The 20,563-nt window shown below is 55.6% G+C and overlaps 1 protein-coding gene across 3 annotated transcripts in view; it reads left to right on the forward strand.

Moving 5' to 3' along the window:
• CAPN5 (calpain 5) overlaps positions 1-20,563 on the forward strand; it is a 55,203-nt gene continuing 34,640 nt past the window's right edge. For 2 of the 3 annotated variants that reach the window (XM_037840780.1, XM_037840782.1), the window contains exons 1-2: positions 1-153; positions 15,137-15,381. In XM_037840780.1, the coding sequence (XP_037696708.1) occupies positions 15,217-15,381 (165 nt within the window). In that variant the 5' untranslated portion in view covers positions 1-153; positions 15,137-15,216. Of the gene's footprint in view, positions 154-199; positions 314-15,136; positions 15,382-20,563 lie in introns of those variants that run through there. The other variant, XM_037840781.1, reaches the window with a different exon arrangement.

Below are 20,563 nucleotides of genomic sequence, written 5' to 3' on the forward strand. Positions count from 1 at the left end.
GGGGCGGCGCCGAAAGAACCCCGCGAGTCCGAGCTCGAGCCCCAGCTCCAGGCTAGCCCCAGCCCAGCCGGATCCCTGGCCGGAGCCAGAGACCGCTGCGCGGGCTGCACTCAGCATCCCCGGAGTCCGGCTCGGCCCGCGGCGGTGCGGCAGGTAGCAGGCGCTGCGCGGAGGGAGGCATGTGCGAGGGCGCGTGTGTTTATATGTTCCTGTCTCGGGGGTGTGTGTGAGGGTGCAGCGTGAGCCTCTACCTGCTGTGTGAGCGCGAATCGGTGTAGGGGGAGCTGCACATCCTGCGGGCTGGAGAGGAGAGGTGAGCGCGGGCCTTGAGGCCTGGGGGGGTGGGGCCCTCAGGGATCCACCCCTGCACCCCGGGGTTCGTCCCCAGCCCCAGCCCCACCCTGCGACGCGGGGCCTCTCTACTGCTCCGGAGTCCGTTTTCCTAGAGTAGAAAACACTGGCACTTAACACTGGGGCTTGATGGGCTCTTCCCCTCCGCTTCCTCACAATTCCCCTTTCCTGGTCTCTCCCCACGCATTCAATCCCACAGCGCCTTCTGGGGCCCCCTCCCCCGTACCCGGAGGCTTGGGGAAAGGGACAAGGCCGAGGTCCCCGGTGCCCGAGCCTATTCCCCATCATGGTCCTTCTTCTCAGGTTGAATGGGGACCTTACTCCTTGGCTGCAGGACTTGGGTATGTGTGGGGTGGGGTGTGGGGAGACCAGCCTAGGAATCAGAGGTGAAGTAGGACAGAAGGTCGTTAACAGGTGCTAAGTTCTCTCCCTTCATTTAGTCTGGTGGGATTTAGCTCTAGACTGCACAAGGAGGAGGAGCAGAGGGGCAAAGTGAGCTGCCATATCTCTTGGGGCTGCTGAGTCCAAAGTTGAACCTGGATCTGCCCAACTCTCAAGCCAGAATCTCCTCCTTGTCCCAGGTGATTGGAGGGAGGTGCTGAGGACACCTATCCCTGGAATTCTAGGGAAGGAGAAATCTGGGCAGACTTCCTGGAAGAGAGGTGATTTGAGGGTGGGGCTCAGCAGACCCTGTGAGCATGAGGAACCACTGTGTTCATCTGCAAGGATTGAGTCCTTCCAGGGTCTTTGGGCCTGGTCCTTGCTCCCATCCCGACAGTCCTGGGGGTGGGGAGGGCCTTCCCGTGCCGAGGGACTGGGCAGGGTACGGTGGGCCCAGCTGCTCCTGCTCCAGGCCAGGTCAGAGCTGGGTGCCAGATCAAAGAGGTGCCCAGGCAGGGTCATTGCCCTGAGCAGCCTGTCTTCTGCCTGAGAGGCAGATGGGTCAACAGCTAAGTCTCTGCCAGAGTTGGACCCAGTGCTGGGAGCGAGACAGAGACCCATGACTGCCTGGAGTTGGTGAGGATTTTACTGGGGATACACTGGTGCTGGGTCTTAAAGGATGAAAAGTTCATTGAGCATAAAAGAAAGGGCAGGGCAATGCTGGCATGGTTAAAGATGTGTGGCCTGAAGCTGAATGATAGTCCAGTGGGGAGAGGGGATTAAATAGACCAGATGCCTGTCTTCTGAGAAGGGTTGCCCTTAGCTGCGAGGGTGGGTGGGTTCCTGTCAAGGCCAGTGAGGAGGCGGCCACGGGAGGGAGAGGCTCCCTCCTCTACAACCCTCATCAGGGCTTTGCTTGGCAGTGAGAGAGGGGACCTTGATAGGTGTTCCCAGAGCAGGGGTGGGAGTGAGCAGGAGGTGCCAAGGGGATGTACAGGGCCCTGATGCTGGGGAAGGGTGGGTGGGGTGCCCTCTGAGATGGGTACCATGACCGGGAGAGGAGCAGGTCTGGGGGAAGTCAATGAGGCAGGAATTGGGCACAGAGGTTTCAAGAGGCCAGTGGGCTTTTGGGGGTGACATCCAGGACCCTGCTCTGAGGCCAGTGCTGTCTCTGGCTGCTTCTTCAGCTGCATTCCCCGAGGGCTCTCAAGACAGCCCTGAACCCCTGGCCCCCAAATAAGATGCTGTCCTGAAGCCCCCACTGAGCACTGGGAGGCCTCTTTCCTGTGCTCCCCTGCAGGGCCCAAGCCATTGTGCCTAGGCTTTTTCCTTGCAGAAACTGGCTCTGTACCTTCCTGCCTGCCTGTGACCTCAAGGCAAGGAACTTCCCTGTGAGTCTCAGTCTCCCCATGTGTGAAAGGGGGATAAATACTACATAAACAGAGGGCTTTGGGAAATGGGGAATAGGATAGAGCGTGTCACTAAGAGCGCTTAGTAGGTACTTGGTGTTTGGTAGCTATTATGATTAATAGTGATTAACAGTTTGTGTCACTTGGTCCCTCCTTCCCTGGGGGAGAAGGATGAGCACCTGCGGGAAGGAGGGTTTAAATTTGGGAGAAGGGTGAAAGCTAACAGAAGCTCTCCCACTGAATCAGAAACCCCTTTCGGCTGCAGTGAGTGAAGGGAACCATGGACCCTTTCAGACCCCTCTTGTGGGTGGGTTGTTCTATCTGCTTGACCAAGTCCCTGGGCGTCCACCAAGGCTCCAAGGTTCCCCCAGCTGCAGGGGGCAAGCTCTGAACCCCGCCCCCCACGCAGCTCCCAGCCAGTCTTTGGGCCTGTGCAGCTCTTCTCCTTTCCTCACCCCACGGCCCTATCTTTGCCCGCATTTCCTCAAACGTTTTTAATGCCTTTAGAACATCCAACCGTCTCTCCCAGAGACCTTTACTGCCTCTTCATCCACTACCTTTGCTGCTCAAAACATTCCTTGGCTCCCTGTGGTCGACTCAAGCTTCTCATCCAAGCCCCCTCATCTCCCTGGGTCACTTCGACTCCTGATGTTGACACCCTGTGATTGCCTCACTTCAGTTCAGGCCCAGCTGCCAACTTCCCTTTGGCCTCAGGCCTTGCCTTTCCCTGCTTACTAAAGCCAAAATGGGCCAGGTGCCTTTGGGTTCTAATCTGGATGTTTCATGGAGCCAGCCCTCAGGCTTGGCCAGCGTTTAGTTGCCTGTAAATGGCTTGAGTTACTCCCCATTTTAATTATTCAGAGGATGTGTTTCTAGGGGCCCCTACCTTTCCCAGGGCTGGGGGCGTGGAGGGCCAGTGGCTGAGGCGACTGTGGCCTGTGGGTCTGGGCTGTTGTTTTCTACCACACTGGGGGTTGTGGTCAGCTGTGGGAGACGGGGCTAGTGGCCAGAGCAGGCCAAAGCCCATGCGTTGGCACAAAGCTGACCAGCACTGTCGAGATGTGCCCGGGGGGTGTCTGCAGTGAGGATGTAGCTGAGAATCTGCTGGCCCGCGTCCTCACCTGCCCCTGCCCAGCCAGACCCTGCCCCCGTGCACCCACTGTGGTGTAACTTTGCCTGCCAGTCAGGTGAGGTGGGACCCAAGGGGGTTGTTACTAATGATAGTAATTAAGACACCAAAGTTTGGGGTGACTTTGTTTTACATTGGAGCAATTGAAGGTGCAGTAACTCCATCCTTACTCACTCGCTTCCTTGAGTGGGAGAGAGGGGATGGGACCACATAACTCACCCCATCCATTGTTCTTCAGGAACTGTATGGTTTCCTACAGCTACTGTAGCAAGTTACTACAACTTTAGTGGCTTAAAGCAACACAAATGTGTTCTCTTACAGTACTGGAGGTTGGAAGTCCGAGAAGAGTTTTACAGGGCTCAACTCAAGGTGTCTGGCAGGGCTGGTTCTTCCAGAGGCTCCAGGGCAGATTCCTTCCCTCTTCTCACTTCTGGTGGCTGCCAACATTCCCTGTGGCCACATCACTACAAACTGCCTCCTTGGTCACACTGCCTTCTCCTCTTTTGGAGTTGGGTCTCTCTCTGCCGCCCTCTTATAAGGACCCTCGTGATTACATTTAGGGCCCTCCCAGATAAAACAGGATAGTCTCCCATCTCAAGATCCTTAATCACTTCTGCAAAGTGACATCCACAGGTTCCAGGGATTAGGACATTTAGGACATAGACATCTTTGCAGGGCATTATTTAAGCACAGGAACCAACTGCAGTGTCATCGCAGGCACCCCCATCCCCTGGGCACCCATAGCCACCTGCTTCTCTGCATCACAGCCCCGGTTTTCCTGTGAGGCCTCTCAGCGTCTGTCTCCCCTCAGCCTGGGAGTGTTTGTGGGCAGGGCCTGGCACTGCTGCACCACTGGCTCCAGCCCTCAGCCCAGGTCTATGGTAGCCAGAGCTCAGGGATGTTTGGTAGAAGGGAACCTGCCAGCATGTCCCCATGGCTGCCTCAGAGATTGGACCCTATCCTGCATGTGGCACCGTGTTAGGCCTTTTAGAGTGGAGCCCGGCTCGTTTTAGACATTCATCCAATAAGCCTCGTGCCAGGCAGGATCATTTGACCCTCACCATCACTCTGTGATGGGAGGGCCAAGGCTGGGAGCCCCATTTTGCAGATGAGTATACCAAGGCCGAGAGAGGCCACACCTGCCTGAAGCAGAGATGTGACCAGAGCATTCAGGGAGGTTGGATCAGTAGAGTGGAAAAGGCCTTCGGGCACAAATAGATTCTGTCTTGCCCCTTCCCAGGCTTCACTCACCCTATCCGAGGATGAGGATGTGAACGGGACATTCTTGCTCTCCTTCCAGCCTGACATTCTGAGGCTCTCTGGTCCTTCCTCTGCCCAGACATGGGAGGAGGAGGCATTTGCATTCAAGGCTGCCATGGGCAGGCGCGTGACACGGCGCAGAGCTATGTGCTGAGCCTGGAAGTGCTGCCAGCAGGCCGCTCGCCCCAGACATGGTCTGGCTCCTCGGAGGTGAGGAGCCTAACTGGCGTCTTCAGCGAAGAACCCCTAGCCATCCCCTGGAGAACCCTGGCCGCAGACTGTAGTCCCTGCCCTGGCGTGGGTCTCCATTTCATCCCCACGGCAGGCAGGGCCCCGTTTCTCTCACAGAGGCCATTTCTACAGCCCAGATCCCCTGCCTGCATCCTGGCCCCCTTTCCATCCAACCTTCTCGTGCTTGGTCCAGGAGCCCAGCTCACACTGCAGCACATGCCCCGCTTCCTTAGCCTGGGATTGAGTATCTGCCACACTGACTGCGGCAGTGTTTCTGTGCTAGCTGCCTCTTCCTTCTTCCCTCTCCCCTGAACCCTGTCCTCCAGCCTTGTCAAAATGGTTTCTTCCTCCCAGAATGTTCTTCTCACAAACCTTCCATCTCCATTTCTTGAAATCACAGTCCATCTTTTGAGATCCTGCTTAGATGCCACCTCTTCCATGCAGCCTTCCTTGCCCCATTTGAATCACTCCTCTTTTAGAGCAGATCTCCATGCTTTGTACTAAGGTCTCTGGCTTTCTCCACCAGACTGACCTCCAGTCAGCCCTGTCTGACTCCTCATTGCCCCCGCCAGGTCAGGCACAGAGCAGGTTTGGGTGAAGGTTGGATGGGGGACGCACTCTGAGTGGGACTCTCTGGGACTGGTGGGTGGGTCACTGGTCACTTCCTTGTGTCTTTGCCTGTGGGAGAGGATGGGGGACCAAGCAGAGCAGAACATGCCTTTTCCCTCTTTGGGCCTCTATCCCCCATCTGTGCAGTGACAACAGAAGAGCTCATTTCTGAGGTTGTACAGGGGCTTGACCTAGGAATTGAGCCTCAGATTCCCCATCTGAGCAATGGGCCCCATCTCACCAAGTTTCAAACCTTGGGTCTTAGAGACAGGTGGTGCTAGGGGCACAGACTACCTCTACAGGAAGCCAGGAAAGAGGCTGTCCTGGTGGCAAACCCACCAGAATGGAAAAGAGCAAGAAAGTGTTCCCCTCCCCAGCATTCAGTTGGATAAGCTGCAGCCAGAGAGGGGAGGGGCTTGCCTGGGTCACACAGCACAGTGGAGCAGAGGTGGCTTCAGTGACCTGAAGTCAGGTGGTTTTGCCTGTGTGTGTGTGTGTGGGGGGGGGGTGAATGAGCACCTGTGACCGCAACTCCAGGTGTCACAGTCCCTACCCCCACCTGGGGTAGGAGAGAGAAGCCTCTCACTGGGGGTACTCGGCCCCATCTGCCCTGCTCTCAGCACCTTGGCAGGACTGGCAAAGGTTTCTGGGACATGGGACTTTCAGGCTAAAACCAGGACCAGTTGGTTACCCGTCCAGGAAGCAAACCGCCTCCAGGATTGTGGCCAAGTTCTCAGCCTCTTCCTGTCCCTGCCCAAGGCTTGCAGGAGACCACGAGCTAGAACACCCCCTTGGGAGGTTCCTCCCCCATGTACAGTCTGCTTACAGAGGTTCCCTCCTCCTCACAACACCCTGTGGCAGGACCCGATTCCCAAATGAGTAACAGCTGCAGGGTCAGAGGCCGGTGACTCAGTCAATGCCACACAGCGAGCCAGGCCCTGCAGCTGTTTCTCCCTCAAATACACTGCCAGGGGGACAGCAGAGCTCCAGGACTGCTGCTCCCTGCCCCTGCCAGCTGGAGACCCTGCACCCCTAACATGCTTGGCTCTGCCCTCCAGGCCCTCCAGGCCTCCCTGCAGTGGGTGACTTGGTGGGACTTTTGTGTTGGAAAGATGGCTCTGCATTTGGGTGGAGGATAGATTTGGACACAAATGATATGGGGAAGGGAGGGGAGAAGAAAGACAGGATTTCCCAGCCCCGGTGCCAGGCTGCTTGGCATTGACTACCAGTGACTCACCAGGCCTGGCTGCCTCTGCTCTGGCGCCAGAGGGTGGCCCAGGAGCCGGGGGTGGCCCACAAGCCGGGGTTGGCCAGGCCTCCGTAGCAGCCTCGAGTGTAGCCTAAACCCAGCTATCCCTCCACACACTCATTTTCTCTCCCCACCTCTCTCCCCCTTCCTACCATCCATTCTTCTGTACATGGGGGAGATGAAATAGGGTCCTGGGAGGTCAAAATACATATGCAGTACAGATAAAGAGATACACATCAAGCATATTATTAAAATGGTGGCTTATGGGGCAAGAGGAGAATGGGAGTGGGGTATGGGATAAAAGGGGATAAATACATTAACAAAAACAAAAACACAACTACCAGTCGGTTGCCAAACTCTGAGGCTCTGCCCTGTCCCCTCCCCAGGCGTCTGGCCTTCTCCCCGCTGGCTCAGGCCTTGGTGCTCCCTGGCTCTGCTGCTGCATCAGCCTCTGACCCTTACTCTCTCCCCTCCAACCCCTTCCTGGCTCCCAGCTGCAAGCTTTCTCTGCTCAAAGCTCCTGGCCCCAGCCTTCCAGCTGTTCGCCTCTGCCTTGTTCTTGGGCTTTTCTTCCTGACCTGTGGCCAGACCTCGCCTTCAAGCCCTGCTCAGGCCCCTGTTCCAGCCAGCACTGATCTCCCCGCCTCTATCACCCCACCCTCTGACCGTGGTGTGTCTGGTGTAGTTCTGGGTCTGTGTCACCCAAAACCCCCTCCTTACCTGGGGCTGCTTCAAGGGTCCTGCTCCCTCCCCGTCAGCTCAGGGCCAGCCCAGAACAGGTGTCAGTGAATGTGTGCAAGTCGGAGGCCCCTGAATTACGAACACAACTGTTTAGCCCTTCCCTGAGCATATGGCGAGGGGGACTCTGGCGCTGGAGTGGAGAGAGGTAGGAGGGCAGGGATGGGGTGGGGGAGATGTTGGGGGCTTTGATTGCCAGGTCATAGGGTCTGGGCCTCACTGGCTCCTGCCAGCACTGGACCGTTCCTACCCACCAGGCCCGTGCTGCATGCAGGCACCCACTGTGGGGGTGTGGGGAGCTGGGGCACAGGGGGTACCCCCAGGAGACATTCCTGCATCTTCTCATTCAGCCCTACAGTCAGTTGGCTGCCGGGTAGAGCTGATTGTCCCTCCTAACCAACTCTAGAATCCTCTCCATTCACACTTGAGCCTGACAGTTCAGGCTCTATGGCCTTCCTTCTGCTTTTCCTGCTGGTCTTATCCTTTTCTAGTCCTTTCTCCATGTGGATCTTTCTCAGACAACTGTGACCAGTCTCTCCTCTACTCAGGACCCTTCCACAGTTCCCCATCACCCTCAGGATAAAGCCCAAATCCCTGGGCCTGGCGTTCCTTGCAGCCCCATCTATTGATACCCACCGTGCCTCCAATTCTGTGTCAGGTCAGGGCCTAATCCCTTCCACTGATGGCTGTGCCCACCCTCCTCAGGCTGAGAGCATCTCCTGAGGGTGGTCGCTGCCTGGCTGGCACCCCCTTCTCCCACGCAGAGGAAACCTCAGAGGCATGTGCTTGGTTGGGGGCATGGGGACACCACTCTTGCCTTGTGGGACCCTCCCCTGGACTTGAGCACTCCAAGCACCACAGCCCTGAGTGTCCCGAGAGATGGAGAGGGAGACTGAGGATCAGAGGTGCGGCAACTCGAGGAAGGTCACGTGGACCCTGCCCCCGGAGTCCTGGCCTGGGTGCCAGGTACGTAGTGGCCAGCTGGACAGGACTGGAGCTGTGAAAGGCCCAGAACCAGTGGGATCTGGTCCTCAGGTACAGCCAGCCCTTCAAACCAAGGCCACGGGGCCGGCTTGTTTTGTTTAACTTTTTATTGAAGCCTAACAGCTACAGAAAAATGCATAGAGCATAAGCATACAGTTCAATGATTTTTCAGAAGTGACCACACCCATGTAACCACCCCCTGTCCCAGATCAAGAGATAATATTCCCAGAGTCCCTCATGCCCCTTGCAGTTGCTTCCCCCAAAATTCATCACTGTCATGCCTTCTAGTCACCATGGAGGAGTTTTGCCTGTTTTTTCATTTTTAATAAATAGAATCAGGGAGTACTGCTTCTCTTGCTTAACATTGTGTCCGTGAGCTCCACTATGGGGTTGCAGGCAGCAATCTTTTTTTCATTCTCATTTCTGTAGAGGATGCGATTATCTGAATGTGCAACAACACACAAAATGTTTATCAGTGCTGTTGATGGACATTTAGGTGCTTTCTAATTTTCAGCTATTGCAAATGCTCTGTGATAAACATCCTTGTACATATTTTTGGTGAATGCGTGCATGCATTCCTGTTTAACATATGCTCAGGAATGGAATTACTGGATCGTAGAGTATGCATTCATTCAGCTTTAGTAGATATGGTTGAACAGTTTTGCAAAGTGTTTGTACCAATTTACACTCCTACCATCAATATATGAGAATTCCACTAGGATTTTTGCGTTTTGCTTTTTTTGGTCTTTTCACTTTAGCCGTTCTGGTGGGTGTGTGGTGGTATCTTGTGGTTTTAATTTGCATCTCCTTGATGATTAGTGAAATTGAACACTTTTTCATGCATTTATTGGCCATTTGAATATGCTCTTATGTTTTCTCATAAACACTTTATTGTTTTACCTTTCACAGATTTGCAATCTATCTGGATTGCGTGTTTGAGTGTAGTGTGAGGTAGGGATCAAGAATCTTTTCCTGTATCGATAGACCATCAGCCCAGCACCATTCATTGAAAAGACCATGTCACTTTTGTCACAAATCAGGTGTCCTTATACTTGTGGCCCATTTCTGGACTTCTGTTCCACTGGTCTGTCTGCCCATCTCTGTGCCAACACCACCCTGTCTTAACCGCTAGAGCTCTGTGGTGGGCCTTGTTAATGGGTAGTGCAAGTCCTCCAGCTTTTCTTATTCCCGGCGACCTTGGCTGTGCCTGGCCTGTCGTGTGCTGCTCTGAGTCCCTCTTGTGTTGCACTTAGTTCAGCTGCTGTGTCTGGTTCTTACGGTTCCCCCAAGGCAGACTCTGGTGCCAGTGCCCACCTCCCATGGGAGGCCCTGAGCCTTAGAGAGGTGAGGTGACTGGTCCATTCCACACACCCTCCTTCTTCTGCAGCACACTGCCCTCCACAGCTTGGTGTAATGTTGAGGTTTTAAAAAAACAACTTCTTTTTCCTTAATATTTCTCAAAGGAAATTGTGTGTCTACTGGAAATGGAAAGTCAGTGTCACTCTCCATAAATACAAAGAAACTGGGAGAACCTTCAAAATACAAACAGCAATTAAGTCCATCTGATTTGAGCCTGATGCTTTTGCTGGTTTAAGGCTCTGAGCCTGAGGCTGTTCCTTTCTTGTGAAATAGGAGGTGGGCAGGGCTCTGAGGTGCTAAAGGCTGGCTGGACCAGACTGAGGCCTTCTTCTTGAAAGAGAGCTGGAAGGGGAGTAACTCTCTTACTAACTTATCTTTTTTGCCACATCAGTGTACCCTCTGAAATGACCAAGTATTAACTCAGGCCCCCCAGTTTGGGATGCCCTGGTGTGGTGTGGCGTCTGGAGGTTTCAGATCCAGCCCGGCCCTGCTGCTAACAGGCATGGGCTTTGGACAAGTTCCTTGATCTTCTATCTACAAACTTCCTATCTATCAAGCTCTCCTTCTTGCTTCTCTTCCCTGCTTCGGTGGCTGTAGCTGTCCCAGGGAAGACCCGCTGGTGTTAGCCCTTCTGTTCTTGCTGCCGGTGCAGCGTGGCCTGCTGGGAGCTGACTCCTCACTCTGCCTCATTCACAGCCAGGCTTCCGCCAGCAGGTCCCGGGAGGCTCAGGCTGAAGGGGGTGCACACCATTTCCACAGTGAGGACAGACCGAGCTTCCGCAGGGCAGGGTTCAGAGGCAGGTTCTACTTTCTTTCTGTCTTCTGCTTCCATACAGGCTGGAACCAAGAAGTAGAGCTCAGTCCAGACTTGCTGACTGACAGCAGCTCAGAGTGGGTAAAGACTTGGCCAAGGACACACAGCAGCCAGGTGGGACTCAGCCGGGGTCTGTCTGACCCGCTGTGGGAGACTGCATTGCTTGAGTTCTTTGGCGAGGCACTCCCAGTCCCCTCCTTCTGACCCAACTCAGTGCCCGAACTCAGTCCACAGGGCCCTCACTGTGCCAGGCTGGGTCTGCATTGCCATACTCCGTTGTGCCTCTGAGCCTTTGAGCTGTTCCCTTTGCCTAGAATGACCTTTTTCTCATAAAAGAAAAGCTATTCCAGGGCCAGGCCCCGTGGAGACTTCCCTGCATCCCCCTGGCTGGAACCTCTGAAAAGGCGTATATCCACCCTGCCTTTTGTCTGTCGGTCATGCTAGACCCTGAAGTTCCTTGGGGGCAGGGACTCTGAATTGTTGTAACTCCCCACACCTAACAGGATTCTGGAAACATCGTAGATCATCATAGATACCAGCTGTCCATTGCCTAGTAGTGAGAGTCCCTCGGGGGCACAGCACTTTACTGCATTCAAAATGCTGTTCTCTGTGGTCTCATTTGATCCTCACAGAGGCCCAGAGGCCCCGGCACATTATCTTCTTCCACCCAAAAAGCATGCAGACCCGAGAGGTGATGCACAGCTTCGGTGGCTATTGGGGAACTAATGGCCAGTCTCCCTCAGGCACTGGAGATGGGCTGGGCTGCAGCAGAGAGTGTGAGGCTGCAGCTGGCCCTCCTGGACAACAGGGGTGTGGCTCCATCTGGCACCCAGCCATCAGGAAGGGGAGGGAAGGAGAGAGAGGCTGGTCTAGTGGGAAGGGTGGGCCCCGGCCTTCGGGAAGCGTGAATCCTGATTCCCCCCGGGGAATCCCTGCCACTCTGAGCTTGTTTTTCCCCATCTGTGAAAGAATTCCTACCACCCTCACTTTGGTTGTTCATTTGACAAGTGTTTACTGAGCACCCCCACCCCACCCCCACCCCCAGTGTTGGTCCCTGGGGATGCAGAGAGGAGTGGGCCATGGGTCCTACTTTGGAAGGTCATCAGTTGGGCTGGGGAGATAGACAAGTCATTGGGCAGTCAGGGTACATTGTAGCAGGCTCTGTTACAGAGGAGTTCCAGTTCAGTGGAGGCAGAGGGAGGAGCACTGTCAGGGGCAGATAGAAGGCACTCTGATGGGGTCTTGAAGGATGACCAGGAGTTCCCCAGGTGTGCAACTGTGGGAACAGCATTCCTAGTGGAAGGAACAGAGTATGCAAAGGCCCAGAGATAAACAGCTTTAGGGGGACTGCAAGGAGCTCAGGGGAGTGGAACTTAGGTCCAGTGTGGAGGATGGTAGGCGATGAGGTTGGCAGGGTCAGAGGGCAGCTGGGGAATTCAGATGGTCCTGAACACCTCCTGAGGTTTGTGCCTGGCCCAGGCACAGTGTAAAAAATGCTTAGAACACTGCAAGTGCCATATTCTCATGCTTGGGCTCAGAAAGAGGAGTTTGGAATCCAGCTTGGGGGTCGGAAGGCAGCTTTCCTGGCTCCTGGCTTATCCTTGGCTTTCAGTAACCATGCCTGGAGCCACAGGGCAAGAGCAAATGTCAGAGAGAGGCTGGGGCACCATAACCCCATGAAAATGTTAACTCAGCAGATGGAGTAGAGGTCACCTTGGGGCAGATGGAGGATGCAGAGGGGCAGTCTAAGCACGAGGTGCAGCCTGTGCAAAGGCCTAGGGCCACAGAGCCTGACCTAAGTAGGTCAGGATCAGCCTGGCTGGCGAGGTGAGGCTGGAGAGGTGGCTAACTGGGACAGACCCTCACCCACCTGGGCCTGCCAACCGCGCTTCTGCACACCCCTACCCACAGACCCCCCTACCTCCACAGCTCCTACCTCCTTTCTGGCCTCTACCAGGACACGCCTTTCCCGCAGCATCAGCTGCTGCCTGGCCTGGAGGGCAGCCAGAACTCTCATTCTTCACCGGCTAGGCTGTGTAACCTCAGCCTGCTCACTCTTCCTCTCTGGGCCCTCTGGGTTCTGAGATACTGGAATTACAAGGCCTGATGTCTGGTCTCTCTCTTTCAGCTTCTCTGATCTAATTCTTGTAGCAAATTGCATCCTGCACTGGCCCTGCTGATTCTCTTCAGTGGCTGCCTGCCAAAGCATGGGGGTTGGCTTTCTAGGCTGCCCCCCTTCTCTTTCCCTCAGGCCTCTGCAGCTGGGAGTGGATGGGAGGGTTATTGGCTTCTCTGGCCAGAGGGGTGGCCAGAGGGGTTAAGTGGTTGGCCTGAGGTCACACAGCAGGGAGGGGACCCAGTATGGGTGTGGGGGCAGAAGATGAAGAGACTGTGGAGCCAGAGCAGAGGACAAACCAGCTCTGAGCCCCTGTGCAGGCAGGGACGGTCCAGCACTCCCTGCCCTCCCCACTCTCCACGCTCACTGCCCATTCTCGCCACCTTCCCTTCCCTAGAGAATCCCCTCATCTCTCCCTTCTGGTGATGCTCCGGCTCAGCCAGGGTGGGTTGGGGGTGAGCCACTGTGCCCCAGCGCTCTGCCCTCTTCCTGGTGCTGCAGGGTCGGGAGGCCAAAGTGGAGGCCCCTGAGTAGGACGATCTGGGCTCCAGTGTGAGACCCTGCACGGGAACTTGGATGAGTTGCTTCATTCTCTTCTCTGAAAAATGACCACAAGAAAACCTGCCCAGCACTGTTTGCAGATAACACCCAGAGACCTCTAGGGAAGTGGTTTGCACCTGATAGATGCCAGAGTGGTGGTTCTCTCAGGAATAAGAGAGGACTTCACCACTTCTCTTCTCATTCCCCTTCCCTTCTGGCCTCTCAGCCTTTGGTTAATTACCATGGCATATTCCAGTTATTGAAGCAACATTGTTCCCGTATACAGCTGAGAACATGGGGCTCAGAGAGGTCGAGGGACTTGTTCAGGGTCACCCAGCCAGTGAACATCTGGGATTGGCACCATTAGTCTTGTTCTTCAGCTCATGTTCACCCCAGAGGCCAGCCTTCCTTGCCTCGGTTTCGTTTCCCTTGGAGCAGGGTTGGGCAGTTGTGGCCTGTGCCTCGGCATGGGCATGGCATTGCTGCCACTGTCTTCAGGGCCCGGGCAGTGTTCATTGGGCCCCAGGATGAGTAGCTCCACTGGCAGCCCAGAGGGAGTCTGAGATGCAGGGTGGTTATAGATGGGGCTGCCGCTGGGGGGCTTGGCCATCTGGGCCCATCTGCTTGGGTGTCTGGTTCATCAGGCCCTGCAGGCTGCCGCTCCCCTGCCCCACCTCCCACCCCCTCCCGGAGGCCTTCCCTGGCTGTGTGGGCCCAGTTTGGGCCCTTTGCCTTTGGTTAGCACATGTCCGCCAGGTTCGGGAGACTGGGTCAGGCCCACCCAGATGGGGAACACAGGAAGGATGCTGACATTTACCAACCACCTTCTGTACTGGGCTCAGGAGGAATAAAACAAGAGTCCCCTGCACCCTGGGGCTGATGGTCTGTTGGGGTGCCTAGGTTCTGGCTCCCTGGGCCAGGAAATCCAAGGGAGGTATGGGGGGCAGTGAGGAGCTAAGTTTGGGTTGGTGACTGTGGGGGACTCATGTTCCAACCAGGGGATGGGCTGGTCTGGGCCCAGAATAGGGGTCCAGGCTGTACTCAGAGATCTGGAGGTATCCAGGAGAGAGAGGGGTCATGGAGATCACTGCTACGGAAATGACCGCTGAGCTTGGTGGGGCCACACGATGGCCCCAGAGCAGGAGGGGAGGTCAGGAATTGGGGAGGGGACCAGGACCAACGACAGATATCTCTGAAGCCTGGGGAGAAGTTTCAAGACGGGGACTGTGTTTTGGAGTGTGGGTTGCTGCTGAGCGCCTGGGGACTGCCGTGGGGTAGTCTGGCTTTGGAGACTGGGAGGTCTCAGGGGAGTCGGGTCACTGAGGCAATGCGTGTGCCCCCGACAGAATTGGAGACGTTGATTCCAGAGGTGCAGTGAGGAAGGCAGAGTGCTGGAGGGAGGCGGCTAGAGAGAATGAATGTGAGTGATAGCTGGAGGGGTTTCCGGGGGCAAGGTTTTTCCACCCAGGGCAGAGATGTGCGACTCTACACTAGGGACGTGTGTCTGGAGGAGAGAAACCTGGAGTTGCTGCTGCTTCCCTGGTGGGGAGTCCTCACCCAGCAAGCTGCTGGGGTCAGCCACTTCTCTGGTCAGTTCTGGAAGGTCCAGAGGAGGCTGGTTAAACAGAGGAACAGGCAGGGGGCAGGTGGCTGGGGCCAGCCCTGGGCACCACTGAGCTGTTGTCCTGAGCATCTGTTTTCACCTCCAAGCATCAGAAACTGGAGAGCATTCAGGCTGCAGGGTCAGGCCATTCCGCTCCTCTGCCTGCTCTGCCGCATACCAGCTGTGTGTCCTCGGGCAGGTCTCTCTCCCTCTCTGAGCCTCAGTTCTTTGCCTGTACAGTGGGGACAATGATACCCCCTTCACAGGGCAGCAGGGAGGGGAGCCCATGGGAATCACCTAACAGCACAGCAGGTTCTCTAAGTATCAATAAATGACGGCTTTCTTGCCTTCCTGTCCTGCCAGGTGCCGTGGGAGCTGCCCGCACACCCAGCCAGACCTCTACTGCCTGGTCCCGACCTCACCTCCCCGGGGCAGTGGCCACCATGTTCTCGTGCGTGAAGTCCTACGAGGACCAGAACTACTCGTCCCTGAAGCGGGCCTGTCTGCGCAGGAAGGTGCTCTTTGAGGACCCCCACTTCCCGGCCACCGATGACTCGCTCTACTACGCGGGCGCCCCAGGGCCCACCGTTAGGTGGAAGCGGCCCAAGGTCAGTGTCTCATTTTCCTAGGGCTGCTATAACAAAATACATGGAGGCTTAAAGCAACAGAAATTTACTCCCTCTCAGTTCTGGAGGCTGGAAATCTGAAATCCTGCTGGCAGCGGGGCTGGGCTCCCTCTGCAGGCTCTAGGGCAGGCTGTCCCGTGCTCCTTCCAGCTTCCGGTGTTTGTTGGCGATCCTGGGGGTTCCTCGTCTGCCTCCGTCTGCATGTGGCTGTCTCTCCGTGTGTCTCTCTCTTTGTGTCTCCTCCCCTTCTGGTATTGGAATAAGGGACAGCAATCATATTGGATTAAGGGCCCACCCTACACCAGTGTGACCTCCTCTTAACTAACTACCTCTGCAACAACCCTATTTCCATATAAGGGCACATTCTGAGGTACTGGGGATTAGGACTTCAACATATCTTTTTGGGGGATACAGTTCAGTACATTACATCATAATACAACATAACACTTCATAACACAACATAACACAACGCACCATAACATGACAACACAACACAACACAACATAACATGATATAACATAACGTAACATAACATAACATGACATGACATGACAACATAACACAATGTAAAACATAACAGTCAATGTCTGGTCCCAGCTGAGTGGGCCCAGAACCCGTGGGGCTGGGTCTGTGGGGGCTGTGGGGTGGCTGGGAGAGTCAGCCCCAAGCCCCGGGCTGCTGAGAGAGTGGAGGGGCTGACGCTGGCTCTCTTGCTTTAGGATGTGAATGGGCCCTAGGCCCACAGTCACCACTACCCAGCTAGAACCTCCTTCCTTCTCTGATAAAATGGGGCAATAATCTCTGCCATCTAGGCTGCCCTTCCTCCCAGGGTCATTTTGGGATAAAAATGTCCAGAAACGGATGTGACCATTTTTTAATAAAATATAGAATGACATTCAAGTGTAAAGAATTTACTTTCCTGATTATTATCATAATGATTTTGATAGAGTCATTTGCTGTAAAAGTGAAAAGCATTTATGATGATGATTACTCAATAGTAATAGTAGTAGTAAAAAGTAATAGTACCTCCCCCAGGATGGGGTTGTTGTGAGGTTTAGAGGAGGTAATGCATGAAAAATTCTGGCACAGAGCCTGACACGCAATCCAGGGAAGCTATTACCACTAATGCTGATAAGGATGAATTAAGTAGCCTCTCTGTCTGGCTGCTCCCCTCTCCTGGATGTGGTTGCTGAGGATAGAGTGTGTTTAAAAGAAAATTTTGGCCTTGGAGCATGATTTCATCCTTTTAAACCTGATTCCTGAGTGGGAGGGTGGGGCTGGGAGGGGCTCCCTGAAGCTTGTGCCCGCCTGTCCTGCAGAGTGGGGTGTCCCGGGGGGCCTGGGTGGAGGGGAGGCAGCTGGAAGTCCTTGCTCTGGGCCCCTCCCCATTCTCCATGGCCGTGCTGGTGACACTGTGAGATCTGGTCCCACGACATGAGATATCCTGCTGTATGGGGATGCTCAGGGCTGGGGCCAGGGGGCTGTGACTCTGCTGCCCGACAATCAGAGAAGGCTTCTCAGAGTTGAAAGGTGAGAGGCATTTGCCAGGAGGGGCTGCACCAGGGGAAGACAGTGTGAATAAAGATGTGGACGCTTAAAACCCTCAGGCTGGTTTGGGGAATGACAGTGCAGCTAGAGCATTGGCAGGTGGAGGAGAGCAAGGTGGGGAGAGGAAACCCAAGGGGCCCGGGGTCGGCAGGGCTGGCTAGGACCCTTGGCCTTTCCTCCAAGGGTGGTGGGAACTGTTGAAGGCAAGGCTTTCCTTAGGGTGTGGCGGGGTCAGATTGGTATTTTACCACGTTCCTTCAGGTTTCCAGACTTTTTGGGAGAGTGGCACTTAGTTTTTACCTCCTCTTCCAGGATATGTTCTCAAGTCCCTTCCACTTCAGAAATCCTGTGCATTTCCTTAGACTGGGATGCTTGGGAGGTGGAGAAACTGAGGCCAAGAGGGGACGGCACATGCCCCAGTCACGCAGCGAGCTGGTAGCAGAGCTAGGCTGGGACCCAGGAGTCCTGCCTCCCAGCCCCACACCCTGTCTCCCCTGGCCCTGCCTCTCCATCACCAGATAAAGGGTTTTGGTGTTTTTGACCTCAGCCTCCTAGGCTGCAATAGAATCTCTGACCCGTGCTTTGGTTCTCCGGAACTCCCAGGCGCCTTCTGGCCTGGCCAGAAGATTCTGCCTCCTGGATCCCCCCACCCCCATGTCTTCCTTTCTTTCTTTTGTCAAGTGGGTGAGGAAGGAGGCCCAGCTTCAAAAGGGCCTTTGTGAGGCTGTGGGTGCTGGGAGGGCGGGGGACACTCGAGCTCTCTGCCCTCTGCTTGCTCCACCCCCTCACTGCCCCTGTCCTGACCCTCCGGCCATCACCCGGCGATGTTTCAGATCCATGGCTCTGGACAGAGACTGGTGAGGCCCAGCTGGGCAAGGCTGAGCTTGGCCCTGTGAGAGGAAGAAATGCCTGACTGGCCAGGCTCAGCGTTGCCCTGCTGTGTGACCCTGGCTGAGTCACCTGCCCTCTCTGAGCCCTTTTCCCTGCAGGTTCAGGAACCTGCCACAACTCCTTTCTTTTCACTGCCTTCCTCACGGGGTGCCCACTCTGACCTGGCCCTCTCTAAACACTGGGGCTGAAGGGGAGGCGCAGACCTGCCCCTGCTGTGGATGTGGAGGCCTGTGGTAGTGTGTGCGATTGGTGTGGGGGGGATGGAATGTCTGAGTGCCGGCAGTGAGGGGATTCATTCTCATCTTGGGGAGTCAGGCATGGGCTGAGACCAAGTGGATGAGGGTTCAATGGATGGTCCACTTCACTGTATGAATTAAAAGAAAAAAAAATCCTGGGTGCTCAGCAGGGCCTGCTGTTGGCGGGAGGCCCCAAGAGGTTTGTGTTGCAGGAAGTCAAGCCGGTCTTGGCACAGGGGATGAAGGAGGATCCTGCCCGGCCAGTGTGACCTTTAATTCCCAGCTGCTGGGCTGTGGGCCGTTGGCTGATGAGAGGGAACCTTGGCCTGAGGCAGCCGTGATCCTGTGGAGCCTCACTTCCTGGGTTCCGGGACCTCACCATTTACAAACAGAGCAAAAAGCCAAGTTTTTTCCCAAAGCCCTGTGGAAGCCATCTTCACTTGCCTCCCCCCCCCCCCGTTTAAGATGATGTTGATTCGGCCTCTCCGTCAGCTGATCTCCTCCACTGGCCTTCCTCCCCTCCTCCCTCCTCTCCTTTATCTCCAAACGGAAGGAGGCTGATTTTTGAGCCAGAGAGTTTTGGCCCCAGCTTTGGCCCTGCCTTCCTCGATGTGTAACCTTGAGCAAGTCACTTTCCCCCCCTGGGCCTCAGCTTCTCATCTGTAAACAGGGGGAATAATTCTTGCTGCTCATGGTTTTTGGGGGGTTGAAATGACTTGAGGTATCTGTGGAGTCAGGCACATGGGCAGCAGGTGACAGACGTTAGTTCCCCTCTCCTCTCCACCTTCTCCTTGCTAAACTTGGGGACCCAGAGCTGGCCCATCCTACCTCCCAGGGATGCTGCAGGTGGGGCCAAGCCTTGTCCTCAGTCTCCCCATTAGGGTACCTGCCTCAGACCCACAGCTTCTCCCTCTCCAAAGCTCAATGTTTCTTTTTTCTTTCCCATTTAGTAAATATCTGCAAGGCCTCCCTCCTAGGCCTGGCCAGGGAGATCAGAGTTGAATGGGGAATGTCAGCAAGACCTATGAGCTCAGGGGACAATTCAGATAAGCCTGGACTTCCTTTGGAAAGAACCAGAAGGAAACAAGTGGGAGTCCTGCTAACAGATGTCAGTTTGGAGCCTCCCAGAATTCTCCCAGGACATCCTGGTGGTCCCAGTGACCTGTTGGAGCTCACCCAGGCCCATACTCTGCAGCTTCTGCTCATCAAAGAAGCTCCTAGAGGAAGCCCCACTTACTGGCTGTGTTGAACATTAGTTCCCTTTGTGCCAAGAAGCAGGCAGTTTGCACTTGAGGCCTGGCAGCTGGTGGCACATGTCTGGGCCACTTCTGTGCCCAGGAATGATCTCCTTCTGGGCATGTTTCGGAGACGGAGTGCACTAGGTCAGGATGTGTCCTCGAAGGGAAGGGAGGGGAGCAGGCGGAAGGGCAGGCACAGGATATAAGTCGTGAGAAGAGTGCCCTTTCCTCCCTGTCCCAGGCTGAGGTCCCACTCCCTTCCTGGGCCTCAGTTTTCCCAGCTGTCAGACGGGGAAATTGGGGTGTGTTGGTTGATTCCCGCTGTGATCACCAGGAAGGAGGTGACTGGGGTGAAGGGGGAAGGACAAGGAGGGGGGGAGGGGAAGGAGCCCCTGCAAGTGCGGCCTGGGCACCCTGGACCCGCTGCCTTGCTGCATTCTTTGAGCACACCTGAATTTCCTGTTGTGCTAAGGAGGGAGGCTGCTTATAACTGTCCTTTGTCCTGTGGAGCTGGTCTAACCGGCTGGGAGAGGCTGAGAAGTGAGAGGTGACTGTAGGTGCAGAGGGCTGTGACCCAGAGGTATGTTTACCAGAGGAGGGGCTGCCACCCCACCCCTCAGGGTGGTTTGCCCTCGGGGCCCACAGCAGGCAGCTCTCTGCAGCCGGGCCAGTCCAGTCCTCTGTGCACTTTGCCCTCTCCCTTCCTGCAGGAGTCCTGTTTGTAGCCCTAGCTGCCAACTTCTGTTCCTAGCAGAGATGAGCCTGGCTCTGCCCTGGGAGCTGGAAGGGGAGACCCAAAGGCAAACCTGAGTGTAAGCAGTGACAGAAGGGAACACAGGCTGCTGTAGCCAGAGGAGGATCGGGTCAGAGCCAGCATGTGTCTGGAGGCTATGGCTGGACCCCCTCTTGGGGGGCATTTGTGTCTTCATTTCCCTCCTGATCCTCCCTGCCCACCAGCCCTCTCCCCATGCCTACTCTGCTGGTGTAACCACCTCCAGGCAGCCTCCTCTAATCTCTCTCTGGTTTCCTGCTGTCACAGCTCTGCTCATTTGTAGGGTCAGGGTCTGGCTTCCCCTCCTCAAGGGCCTTGCCTGAGGGCTAGGACTGTCCATAACTCACCCTGAGCCCAGGGCCTGGCTCAGGACCTGGCCCAGGAAAGGAGTGCAGAATAACTCGATAGAGGTAGAAGAACACACTTTGGTCTTGAGAAATTCTGGGCCCATGGTGGTGGGAGTGAGGGCCTGGGCCGAC

This window comes from Choloepus didactylus, chromosome 6 (genome assembly GCF_015220235.1).
Source record: "Choloepus didactylus isolate mChoDid1 chromosome 6, mChoDid1.pri, whole genome shotgun sequence".
Classification (NCBI taxonomy): Eukaryota; Metazoa; Chordata; class Mammalia; order Pilosa; family Megalonychidae; genus Choloepus; species Choloepus didactylus.